Source organism: Coregonus clupeaformis, chromosome 5 (genome assembly GCF_020615455.1).
Source record: "Coregonus clupeaformis isolate EN_2021a chromosome 5, ASM2061545v1, whole genome shotgun sequence".
NCBI lineage: Eukaryota > Metazoa > Chordata > Actinopteri > Salmoniformes > Salmonidae > Coregonus > Coregonus clupeaformis.
Window position 1 is genome coordinate 39,798,453 of NC_059196.1, and position 12,889 is coordinate 39,811,341.

Sequence of the window (12,889 nt, forward strand, 5' to 3'; positions counted from 1 at the left end):
TGTGTGTGTGTGTGTGTGTGTGTGTGTGTGTGTGTGTGTGTGTGTGTGTGTGTGTGTGAACAGGGACGTACCTAACACACGAGGCTAAAGGATCCGAGGACGCCCCTGACGCAGACACAGCCATCATCAACGCAGAGGGGAACCATGCATCAGAGGAGAAGAAAGAGTACTTCATTTAGACCTCCTCTGTTCTTCCCGTTTCATTCTGTCTCTTTCCCTTTACGTTTCGACCTCTGTTCTGTCTTTTCCTTTCGGTTTGTTTCTTTCGTGACAACACCAGTCGGCCATCAGAGGCAGAGGCGGACTAGGACGAGATATCGGCCCGGGCATTTCTAACACATCGGCCCATTTGTTTCCTTGAGGCACCCATTGTTAGGCAAATTATAATATTTCTGGCCCACTGGGCTAAAGATGGACCAGCCCATCTGGCATTTGCCAGAATCGCCCTATGTCCAGTCCATCTCTGCCAGTCGACCAGCAGAGTCTGTAGCTGGCTCAGTCTGTAGCTGCAGTTCTTTACCCCCATCTCCTCTACTGAAACAGAAAGCTCAAGTTTAGTTTACCGGTTGGTTTTTTACACGAGCAATCGCTGAGAACGTTGCCTCGTTTTTACTTCAAATGTACTCCGCTTCATGTACTCAGTGTTTTTAAAAGAGCAGACCCTGTTTTATTCAGGCCAGCACCCAAATCTCTGTTGGTTGTCATGTTTGATTTGACAGTGCCTAAATATACAGACCGTTCTTGGTCTGCTTCTGTCATGTTTGTTTCAACTCTTTGTGGTTTTTTTTATTAGGATTTTGCGTCCCCTACACCCCTTCACAGTTAAATACCTTTTGCAGATATTACCGTCAGGAAGCGGCAAGAAATGTGCTTCATCTGACGCCGGAAAACATTGGCTATGCCAATAATTATGCTTTCAGAGAGGAATATGTGAAATGTATCAATGTGAACGACATGTGATGGGGTTTTTGTTGTAACTGTAAAAAAAAAAAAAAAGGTATTGGGTGTCATCTGGAGATTACAACAACTATATATGAGAGGCAGAATTAGGCTGCATGTTGTGGAAAACAACTGAATAGTTCGAACACTGACACGAAAACGTTTTAGAATATTGGAAGAAAAAAAAAAAAAGAAGCACAATCCGTATGATTGTTTATGTTTGAATGTGGATATTATATGATGACATATTATCCTCCTTTCTTAGCTTTGTTTGTATATTGGTATAGGCCATAGTCTCATCTCACATGGAAAGGAACAACGGGGAGAATCAGAAGTAGGACAAAAAGCACAACGTCTCAGACAAACAGAGAAATAATTATTCACCAAGCAGTTCATTATCTCAGGATTCAATACGAGTCTAATATTCACTGATGTTTTCAGACCCAATGATTGGAGATTCGGGCCAGGATTCAATATGGCTGCGGGTTGTCAACGAAGCGGCTTTCAGAGGCAGTGTTCCCGCAATCGCTGCGATCTTTATTCGCGGTAAACGCTTGCATATGTCGGCCCAATCGGAAAGACAGAGCTACAGCGCTGTTTGTCAGACCAGGAGAAAATCGGTCTTCTCATAAAAAACGTCTGTAGCGTCCGAACGGTTTGGCTCTAACTAACTCATGTGAAGGTAATCCATAGAAATGAATGGTAGTATGGAGGTAGTTATGTGCCAACAAAAATAATTGGTTAAATATGTGTCCAAAAAAACCCCACAAATATTTCCAGATCTGTCTTATATAGATCCTAGATACAGGACAGACATTTCAAACCTTATGATTAATTTTTTGACTGTCTTTTTTTGCCATTTATGAATATGTTATTCGATACGTTTCTATGGGATAATTCAAAAAATATTTTACATTATTTCTATATACCTAAAGGGGTCCTAAAATTCTAAATCGAATAGCTAAATGATCCGTGGTATGACTGTCTTAAAACAATTCCATTTGTTAGATCAGGAGAACCTTTTACAGGTTAAAAAGCCACGCTCTCGATCATCCCGCGGTCAGATTGAATCCCGGTATGATCAGAAAGTATCCGATCACCCTGACTAAGACACTAACTTACTAAGGTCTGAACCTCATTTCATTTCTAAGAACAACTACTGGTCAGCTTCTATATCTCTGAAAGACTGGAAGAACCAAATCCTACGAGTTCTGGGAACCTAAAGAGGTTGATATTGGGGGGTTTGCATCCCAAATCGCACCCCATTCCCCTTCATAGTGCACTACTTTTGACCAGGGTCCATATGGTTTTTGGTCAAAAGTAGTGCACTATGAAGGCAATAGGGTACCATTTGGGACCCAGGCTATGTTACTTTATTGATCTAACGCTCCCTTGTGAATATTGCTGTATATGACTTTGCTAATGTGATGATTGCTGGTGGGCAATATTGTTGAATTTTGGGAACCCTTAAAACATTGAAATGTGTATATTAGACAATATATCAATTTAACATATTCCAGAAGTCTCTTGAATTATTATAATTTTTTGTCATTTGTTTGATGAAGAACAAGCATTTTGTTTCACCACAAGGCATGTATATAATGTGTAAGTATTACATTTTGGTAAAATAAAAATAAAAAGACACTTGTTATTTAAAGGTTTTCATTTCAGAGCATATCAGTTGCAGTCATTTTGACACTTTGACATGTTTCTTTTCATGCTTTGAAGAATTCTCTGAACGTGAATTCTAATGGATTGACTCTGGTTGATAGATAGTGTATTTATTATTATTATTGATTGATATTATTGGTAATATTATGCTATATTAATTGATATTATTATTACAAAAGTAGTTGTCTGAAGTTAACTTTTCCATTTTGTAACAAAAATAAAGTCAATTATTGAAGAAACTTCTGTCATTAAAAAACAATACAACGATCACCGTTATGGCCTTTGAGTTTGCTGCAAACAGTTGTAATGACGTGTTATAAAGGCTTTGGTGACCCAGACATCTTCCCACTCTATACAAGACACGTTGAAACACATTGCCAATATTCATAATACATGTTCTTTTGTTAGTTCAATTTGATGCTATAAATAAATGACTAATTTTTGTATAAAGTTTGAATTGCTGTAATTGCATTGCATTTTAAGGGGGGGATGTGAGAGTGAGGTTTGCTTTTTCAGTATTAAATATCAATTTTTCAAAACTATGCCACTGTAAAAAAAAGAAAACATTAATAATGAAGAAAAGTGCTGATTAAAATATGACCAGAATGACACTGTCTCGTTGTCCTTTTATTCATGTGATGTCTTCAGAGTTTCCGGTTGCTTCTATGAAAAAGGAATAAAGCAACAATCGTAAGGTATCATTTCCGCACACCTGTGATTGCTATTCCGACAACAAACACTTGAGTAAATGAGTAAGTCTTTAGTATCAATAATGTCTGTAAAGTGCCTTAACTAATGATTAAATATCTACAGTGGGGCAAAAAAGTATTTAGTCAGCCACCAATTGTGCAAGTTCTCCCACTTAAAAAGATGAGAGAGGCCTGTAATTTTCATCATAGGTACACGTCAACTATGAAAGACAAAATGAGAAAAAAAAATCCAGAAAATCACATTATAGGATTTTTTATGAATTTATTTGCAAATTATGGTGGAAAATAAGTATTTGGTCAATAACAAAAGTTTTGTCAATACTTTGTTATATACCCTTTGTTGGCAATGACACAGGTCAAACGTTTTCTGTAAGTCTTCACAAGGTTTTCACACACTGTTGCTGGTATTTTGGCCCATTCCTCCATGCAGATCTCCTCTAGAGCAGTGATGTTTTGGGGCTGTCGCTGGGCAACACGGACTTTCAACTCCCTCCAAAGATTTTCTATGGGGTTGAGATCTGGAGACTGGCTAGACCACTCCAGGACCTTGAAATGCTTCTTACGAAGCCACTCCTTCGTTGCCCGGGCGGTGTGTTTGGGATCATTGTCATGCTGAAAGACCCAGCCACGTTTCATATTCAATGCCCTTGCTGATGGAAGGAGGTTTTCACTCAAAATCTCACGATACATGGCCCCATTCATTCTTTCCTTTACACAGATCAGTCGTCCTGGTCCCTTTGCAGAAAAACAGCCCCAAAGCATGATGTTTCCACCTCCATGCTTCACAGTAGGTATGGTGTTCTTTGGATGCAACTCAGCATTCTTTGTCCTCCAAACACGACGAGTTGAGTTTTTACCAAAAAGTTATATTTTGGTTTCATCTGACCATATGACATTCTCCCAATCCTCTTCTGGATCATCCAAATGCACTCTAGCAAACTTCAGACGGGCCTGGACATGTACTGGCTTAAGCAGGGGGACACGTCTTGCACTGCAGGATTTGAGTCCCTGGCGGCGTAGTGTGTTACTGATGGTAGGCTTTGTTACTTTGGTCCCAGCTCTCTGCAGGTCATTCACTAGGTCCCCCCGTGTGGTTCTGGGATTTTTGCTCACCGTTCTTGTGATCAATTTGACCCCCACGGGGTGAGATCTTGCGTGGAGCCCCAGATCGAGGGAGATTATCAGTGGTCTTGTATGTCTTCCATTTCCTAATAACTGCTCCCACAGTTGATTTCTTCAAACCAAGCTGCTTACCTATTGCAGATTCAGTCTTCCCAGCCTGGTGCAGGTCTACAATTTTGTTTCTGGTGTCGTTTGACAGCTCTTTGGTCTTGGCCATACTGGAGTTTGGAGTGTGACTGTTTGAGGTTGTGGACAGGTGTCTTTTATACTGATAACAAGTTCAAACAAGTGCCATTAATACAGGTAACGAGTGGAGGACAGAGGAGCCTCTTAAAGAAGAAGTTACAGGTCTGTGAGAGACAGAAATCTTGCTTGTTTGTAGGTGACCAAATACTTATTTTCCACCATAATTTGCAAATAAATTCATTAAAAATCCTACAATGTGATTTTCTGGATTTTTTTTTCTCAATTTGTCTGTCATAGTTGACGTGTACCTATGATGAAAATTACAGGCCTCTCTCATCTTTTTAAGTGGGAGAACTTGCACAATTGGTTTCTGACTAAATACTTTTTTTCCCCACTGTATGAGGCTCTTGAGGAGGATGGTCCCAGACTCTCTATCTATCCTGAGGAGGATGGCCCCAGACACTCTATCTATCCTGAGGAGGATGGCCCCAGACTCTCTATCTATCCTGAGGAGGATGGCCCCAGACTCTCTATCTATCCTGTGGAGGATGGCCCCAGACTCTCTATCTATCCTGTGGAGGATGGCCCCCAGACTCTCTATCTATCCTGTGGAGGATGGCCCCAGACTCTCTATCTATCCTGTGGAGGATGGCCCCAGACTCTCTATCTATCCTGTGGAGGATGGCCCCAGACTCTCTATCTATCCTGTGGAGGATGGCCCCAGACTCTCTCTCTATCCTGAGGAGGATGGCCCCAGACTCTCTATCTATCCTGAGGAGGATGGCCCCAGACTCTCTATCTATCCTGTGGAGGATGGCCCCAGACTCTCTATCTATCCTGAGGAGGATGGCCCCAGACTCTCTATCTATCCTGTGGAGGATGGCCCCAGACTCTCTATCTATCCTGTGGAGGATGGCCCCAGACTCTCTATCTATCCTGTGGAGGATGGCCCCAGACTCTCTATCTATCCTGTGGAGGATGGCCCCAGACTCTCTATCTATCCTGTGGAGGATGGCCCCCAGACTCTCTATCTATCCTGTGGAGGATGGCCCCAGACTCTCTATCTATCCTGTGGAGGATGGCCCCAGACTCTCTATCTATCCTGTGGAGGATGGCCCCAGACTCTCTATCTATCCTGTGGAGGATGGCCCCAGACTCTCTATCTATCCTGTGGAGGATGGCCCCAGACTCTCTATCTATCCTGTGGAGGATGGCCCCAGACTCTCTATCTATCCTGTGGAGGATGGCCCCAGACTCTCTATCTATCCTGAGGAGGATGGCCCCAGACTCTCTATCTATCCTGTGGAGGATGGCCCCAGACTCTCTATCTATCCTGTGGAGGATGGCCCCAGACTCTCTATCTATCCTGAGGAGGATGGCCCCAGACTCTCTATCTATCCTGAGGAGGATGGCCCCAGACTCTCTATCTATCCTGAGGAGGATGGCCCCAGACTCTCTCTCTATCCTGAGGAGGATGGCCCCAGACTCTCTCTCTATCCTGAGGAGGATGGCCCCAGACTCTCTATCTATCCTGAGGAGGATGGCCCCAGACTCTCTATCTATCCTGAGGAGGATGGCCCCAGACTCTCTCTCTATCCTGAGGAGGATGGCCCCAGACTCTCTATCTATCCTGTGGAGGATGGCCCCAGACTCTCTATCTATCCTGTGGAGGATGGCCCCAGACTCTCTATCTATCCTGTGGAGGATGGCCCCAGACTCTCTATCTATCCTGTGGAGGATGGCCCCAGACTCTCTATCTATCCTGTGGAGGATGGCCCCAGACTCTCTATCTATCCTGTGGAGGATGGCCCCAGACTCTCTATCTATCCTGTGGAGGATGGCCCCAGACTCTCTATCTATCCTGTGGAGGATGGCCCCAGACTCTCTATCTATCCTGTGGAGGATGGTCCCAGACTCTCTATCTATCCTGAGGAGGATGGCCCCAGACTCTCTATCTATCCTGTGGAGGATGGCCCCAGACTCTCTATCTATCCTGTGGAGGATGGCCCCAGACTCTCTATCTATCCTGTGGAGGATGGCCCCAGACTCTCTGTCTATCCTGTGGAGGATGGCCCCAGACTCTCTATCTATCCTGTGGAGGATGGCCCCAGACTCTCTATCTATCCTGTGGAGGATGGCCCCAGACTCTCTATCTATCCTGTGGAGGATGGCCCCAGACTCTCTATCTATCCTGAGGAGGATGGCCCCAGACTCTCTATCTATCCTGTGGAGGATGGCCCCAGACTCTCTATCTATCCTGTGGAGGATGGCCCCAGATTCTCTATCTATCCTGAGGAGGATGGCCCCAGACTCTCTATCTATCCTGAGGAGGATGGCCCCAGACTCTCTATCTATCCTGTGGAGGATGGCCCCAGACTCTCTATCTATCCTGAGGAGGATGGCCCCAGACTCTCTATCTATCCTGAGGAGGATGGCCCCAGACTCTCTATCTATCCTGTGGAGGATGGCCCCAGACTCTCTATCTATCCTGAGGAGGATGGCCCCAGACTCTCTATCTATCCTGAGGAGGATGGCCCCAGACTCTCTATCTATCCTGAGGAGGATGGCCCCAGACTCTCTATCTATCCTGAGGAGGATGGCCCCAGACTCTCTATCTATCCTGTGGAGGATGGCCCCAGACTCTCTATCTATCCTGTGGAGGATGGCCCCAGACTCTCTATCTATCCTGAGGAGGATGGCCCCAGACTCTCTATCTATCCTGTGGAGGATGGCCCCAGACTCTCTATCTATCCTGAGGAGGATGGCCCCAGACTCTCTATCTATCCTGAGGAGGATGGCCCCAGACTCTCTATCTATCCTGTGGAGGATGGCCCCAGACTCTCTATCTATCCTGAGGAGGATGGCCCCAGACTCTCTATCTATCCTGAGGAGGATGGCCCCAGACTCTCTATCTATCCTGAGGAGGATGGCCCCAGACTCTCTATCTATCCTGAGGAGGATGGCCCCAGACTCTCTATCTATCCTGTGGAGGATGGCCCCAGACTCTCTATCTATCCTGTGGAGGATGGCCCCAGACTCTCTATCTATCCTGAGGAGGATGGCCCCAGACTCTCTATCTATCCTGTGGAGGATGGCCCCAGACTCTCTATCTATCCTGAGGAGGATGGCCCCAGACTCTCTATCTATCCTGAGGAGGATGGCCCCAGACTCTCTATCTACCCTGAGGAGGATGGCCCCAGACTCTCTCTCTATCCTGAGGAGGATGGCCCCAGACTCTCTATCTTATGGCCCCAGACTCTCTATCTATCCTGTGGAGGAATGCCCCAGACTCTCTCTCTATCCTGTGGAGGATGGCCCCAGACTCTCTGTCTATCCTGTGGAGGATGGCCCCAGACTCTCTATCTATCCTGTGGAGGATGGCCCCAGACTCTCTATCTATCCTGTGGAGGATGGCCCCAGACTCTCTATCTATCCTGTGGAGGATGGCCCCAGACTCTCTATCTATCCTGAGGAGGATGGCCCCAGACTCTCTATCTATCCTGTGGAGGATGGCCCCAGACTCTCTATCTATCCTGTGGAGGATGGCCCCAGATTCTCTATCTATCCTGAGGAGGATGGCCCCAGACTCTCTATCTATCCTGAGGAGGATGGCCCCAGACTCTCTATCTATCCTGTGGAGGATGGCCCCAGACTCTCTATCTATCCTGAGGAGGATGGCCCCAGACTCTCTATCTATCCTGTGGAGGATGGCCCCAGACTCTCTCTCTATCTGCCCTTCAGCTGCTTTACAAATTAATTCATATAAATGAGGAATTCCATCTCTCTGTTTACACCTGGTGGTAACATATGTCCTGATCTTGTCCACGTCTTTATTACTATTAGTAAGGTTTATTTGATAATGTACACATTTACAGCTAAAAGCTGAATTGCAGTATAGAACCCATTGTATCTGGATATCTTAACAGGTGTAAACAGATATGGATGGTCAAACCATTGAAATCATAATTATATTGGCCTCTTAAGATCGGATCAGATCAGATAGTGAACGGATCACAACTGATCAAGATAACAAAACCCACATTTTAGCGCAAGGTGTAAACGAGGCTTCACAGTCGCTTATCTCTTCCTCCATTCTGATAGTATTTTACTTGGTTGTTTCATAAGGTTTAATATGGCTAGAGGGGGAGTTTTAGCCATGCTGTCATGGCTGTGCTTCAGGAGCTGTAGACACATAAGAGTCAGAATGTCTGCCAACTGTTCGCTGCTCCCACACGTGATCTTTAGTAAACTGTGATACACAACAAACAACATCAGTCATGGGGTGCTTCCCAAATGGCATATTATTACCTTTATAGTGAATTATTTTTTTGGGCCAGGCCCCACAGCGCTCTCGTCAAAGGTAGTCCACTATAAAGTAAAAAAAGGGTCCATTTGAGACACATTTTAGTAAAGTTTCAGTGATCCCCTGACTTCTGTTGTGTATCTCCCAGCGTTCAAGGAGGAGCTGCCATCTGGGAAAGAACTGGTCTAATAAGATAACACTGGTAATAGAACAGGGGGGAACCACAAGGCCCCAAATGATCTACAGTGGGGAAAAAAAAGTATTTAGTCAGCCACCAATTGTGCAAGTTCTCCCACTTAAAAAGATGAGAGAGGCCTGTAATTTTCATCATAGGTACACGTCAACTATGACAGACAAATTGAGATTTTTTTTCTCCAGAAAATCACATTGTAGGATTTTTAATGAATTTATTTGCAAATTATGGTGGAAAATAAGTATTTGGTCACCTACAAACAAGCAAGATTTCTGGCTCTCACAGACCTGTAACTTCTTCTTTAAGAGGCTCCTCTGTCCTCCACTCGTTACTTGTATTAATGGCACCTGTTTGAACTTGTTATCAGTATAAAAGACACCTGTCCACAACCTCAAACAGTCACACTCCAAACTCCACTATGGCCAAGACCAAAGAGCTGTCAAAGGACACCAGAAACAAAATTGTAGACCTGCACCAGGCTGGGAAGACTGAATCTGCAATAGGTAAGCAGCTTGGTTTGAATAAATCAACTGTGGGAGCAATTATTAGGAAATGGAAGACATACAAGACCACTGATAATCTCCCTCGATCTGGGGCTCCACGCAAGATCTCACCCCGTGGGGTCAAAATGATCACAAGAACGGTGAGCAAAAATCCCAGAACCACACGGGGGGGACCTAGTGAATGACCTGCAGAGAGCTGGGACCAAAGTAACAAAGCCTACCATCAGTAACACACTACGCCGCCAGGGACTCAAATCCTGCAGTGCCAGACGTGTCCCCCTGCTTAAGCCAGTACATGTCCAGGCCCGTCTGAAGTTTGCTAGAGTACATTTGGATGACCCAGAAGAGGATTGGGAGAATGTCATATGGTCAGATGAAACCAAAATAGAACTTTTTGGTAAAAACTCAACTCGTCGTGTTTGGAGGACAAAGAATGCTGAGTTGCATCCAAAGAACACCATACCTACTGTGAAGCATGGGGGTGGAAACATCATGCTTTGGGGTTGTTTTTCTGCAAAGGGACCAGGACGACTGATCCGTGTAAAGGAAAGAATGAATGGGGCCATGTATCGTGAGATTTTAAGTGAAAACCTCTTTCCATCAGCAAGGGCATTGAAGATGAAACGTGGCTGGGTCTTTCAGCATGACAATGATCCCAAACACACTGCCAGGGCAACGAAGGAGTGGCTTCGTAAGAAGCATTTCAAGGTCCTGGAGTGGCCTAGCCAGTCTCCAGATCTCAACCCCATAGAAAATCTTTGGAGGGAGTTGAAAGTCTGTGTTGCCCAGCGACAGCCCCAAAACATCACTGCTCTAGAGGAGATCTGCATGGAGGAATGGGCCAAAATACCAGCAACAGTGTGTGAAAACCTTGTGAAGACTTACAGAAAACGTTTGACCTGTGTCATTGCCAACAAAGGGTATATAACAAAGTATTGAGAAACTTTTGTTATTGACCAAATACTTATTTTCCACCATAATTTGCAAATAAATTCATTAAAAATCCTACAATGTGATTTTCTGGAATTTTTATTTCTCATTTTGTCTGTCATAGTTGACGTGTACCTATGATGAAAATTACAGGCCTCTCTCATCTTTTTAAGTGGGAGAACTTGCACAATTGGTGGCTGATTAAATACTTTTTTCCCCCACTGTATATAGTTTCTCAGGCATCCATTTCACCAATGCTCTTATTGTAATTTTACATTTACGTCATTTAGCAGGCGCTCTTATCCAGAGCGACTTACAGTTAGTGCATACATTATTTTTATTTTTATTCATACTGGCCCCCCATGGGAATCGAACCCACAACCCTGGCGTTGCAAACGCCATGCTCTACCAACTGAGCTACCTCCCTGAATAGTTATGTTGCGGCATGCACTATAGGGATATTGGTGGTCTTCAGCGGATGGATTTCCATACACAATAACTAGTGACAGATTAAAAAAAACCTTTCCAACCCTTTCCAGCTCTTTTTCCGTTGTCCTTCGAGGCCGAGTTGAGCCGGATCGGTGACTAACAGATGAAGAGGGTTGTACGGGTTTCGTAGCCCACGATAGAACACTTAGAGATGTGCTGAATACATTACCACTACTTTACTTGATTTTATTACATGTATTGAACAGGGAATTTCATTTTAGATAATTTTATTTTGGGTAAAATAACTCACACATCAAACAAGATTATGCATTCGTTCCCTAAAGGTTAGGAGACTTGAAAGCATTAATTAAAACACATTTCCAAAGTGGTCAAACGATGCACATACAGTCGGTAAATCAACATCAGTGATTAATTGTGTGTGCATCTACCAGATTCTCTGACATTGAGATGTTTTCCATAGAGGGATATAATATCTAAGCACTGCTGGGTGTGATGACATATCTGTATTTAATGAGATCCTTCCACAGTCCATGAACTGCGTCCCAAATGGCACCCTATTCCCTATGTAGTGCACTACTTTTGACCAGAATCACATGGGCCTTAGACCAGAGCCCTGGTTAAAAGTAGTGCACTAAATAGGGAATAGGGTGCCATTTGGGCGACAATCCATCTCTTCAGAGTCTCTGTGGGGAGATGTGAGTCTGTCTCCTGCTGTGTGAGGATGCTGTTGATATGAAGCCTCCCTCCATGCTGTTCTGTGTGGCTCCATTCTTCAGTCTCTCATTGACCTTGAGCATAATGTTGCTTCCCAGCAGACTAATGCTGCCATTATCAACACGCTGCCAGGCCAACCATCTGCCTGATTCATACCCAAACCACCTCTCTTCCCTCTCCTCTCCCCTCATTCTCCTCTCCACGCTCTCCTCTAACATCTAACCGCCTAGCACTCCTCTCCTCTCCCCTCACATCTCACCTCCTCGCTCCCCTCTCCTCTCCTCCCTCTCCTCTCCCCTAGCATTACATTTACATTTTACATTTTAGTCATTTACAGACGCTCTTATCCAGAGCGACTTATAGTTAGTGAGCGCAAACATTTTCATACTCATCGCCTCACTCCCCTCTCCTCTCCTCCCCTCCCATCTCCCATTGTATCTCTAGTCTCTCCCCTCTCCTCTCCCCTAGCATCTCATCGCCTCTCTCCCCTCTCCTCTCCTCCCCCTCCTCTCCCCTAGCATCTCATCGCCTCGCTCCCCTCTCCTCCCCTCCCCTCTCCCATTGTATCTCTACTCTCGCCCCTTTTCTCCTCCCCTCGTCTCCCCCGTTTGCTCCCTCTATTGTCCAAACGACTCCCAATGCCCACTTCATAATCATTACCACAAAGAACCCAGCCAAGTCAAACTAACATCGACTCTCAATAACGCAGCTTTCTACGCCTACTCTCTCTTTCCCTTCCTTCAACAAAGACATTGAGCTTCATAATAGAGCCTATGCTTATGCTGTGAGTATTAGAATATGTATTTTTTTACATATAACAGTCAATAATGTACGAACATCAATCATAGTTTGGTCGTCGAATAAACGAAACAAGAGGGAAAAGATTGCAATTTTAAAATTGTATGGAAAGAAAGATTAAACTAGTATTTTCATTCGCTACGCTATAACCAGGGTAATACTTGGGGCGATACTCTGGGCAATACTCAGGATAATAAGAAGATCCCATTTAGAACCATGGCAAAGAGGTCATCCAAGAGTGTCCTCTGAGTAACAAGGTGAGTTGGACAGAGCCAGGCGCAGGAGGTGTGAATCATAGAATAAGGTTTATTTGGCCAATACAGCAGTCCGCAGCAATGCGTAAACCAAATACAGTGCGAATTAAATGCGT

The 12,889-nt window shown here is 44.7% G+C and overlaps 1 protein-coding gene across 2 annotated transcripts in view; it reads left to right on the forward strand.

Annotated features, from left to right (window-relative positions):
- Positions 1–3,219, forward strand: part of cadm2b (cell adhesion molecule 2b) — a 407,615-nt gene extending 404,396 nt beyond the window's left edge. For both annotated transcript variants that reach the window (XM_041876742.2, XM_041876743.2), the window contains one exon: positions 64–3,219. In XM_041876742.2, coding sequence (XP_041732676.2) covers positions 64–179 — 116 coding nt within the window. In that variant the 3' untranslated portion in view covers positions 180–3,219. The remainder of the gene's footprint in view (positions 1–63) is intronic.
- The last annotated feature ends 9,670 nt before the right edge of the window (positions 3,220–12,889 follow it).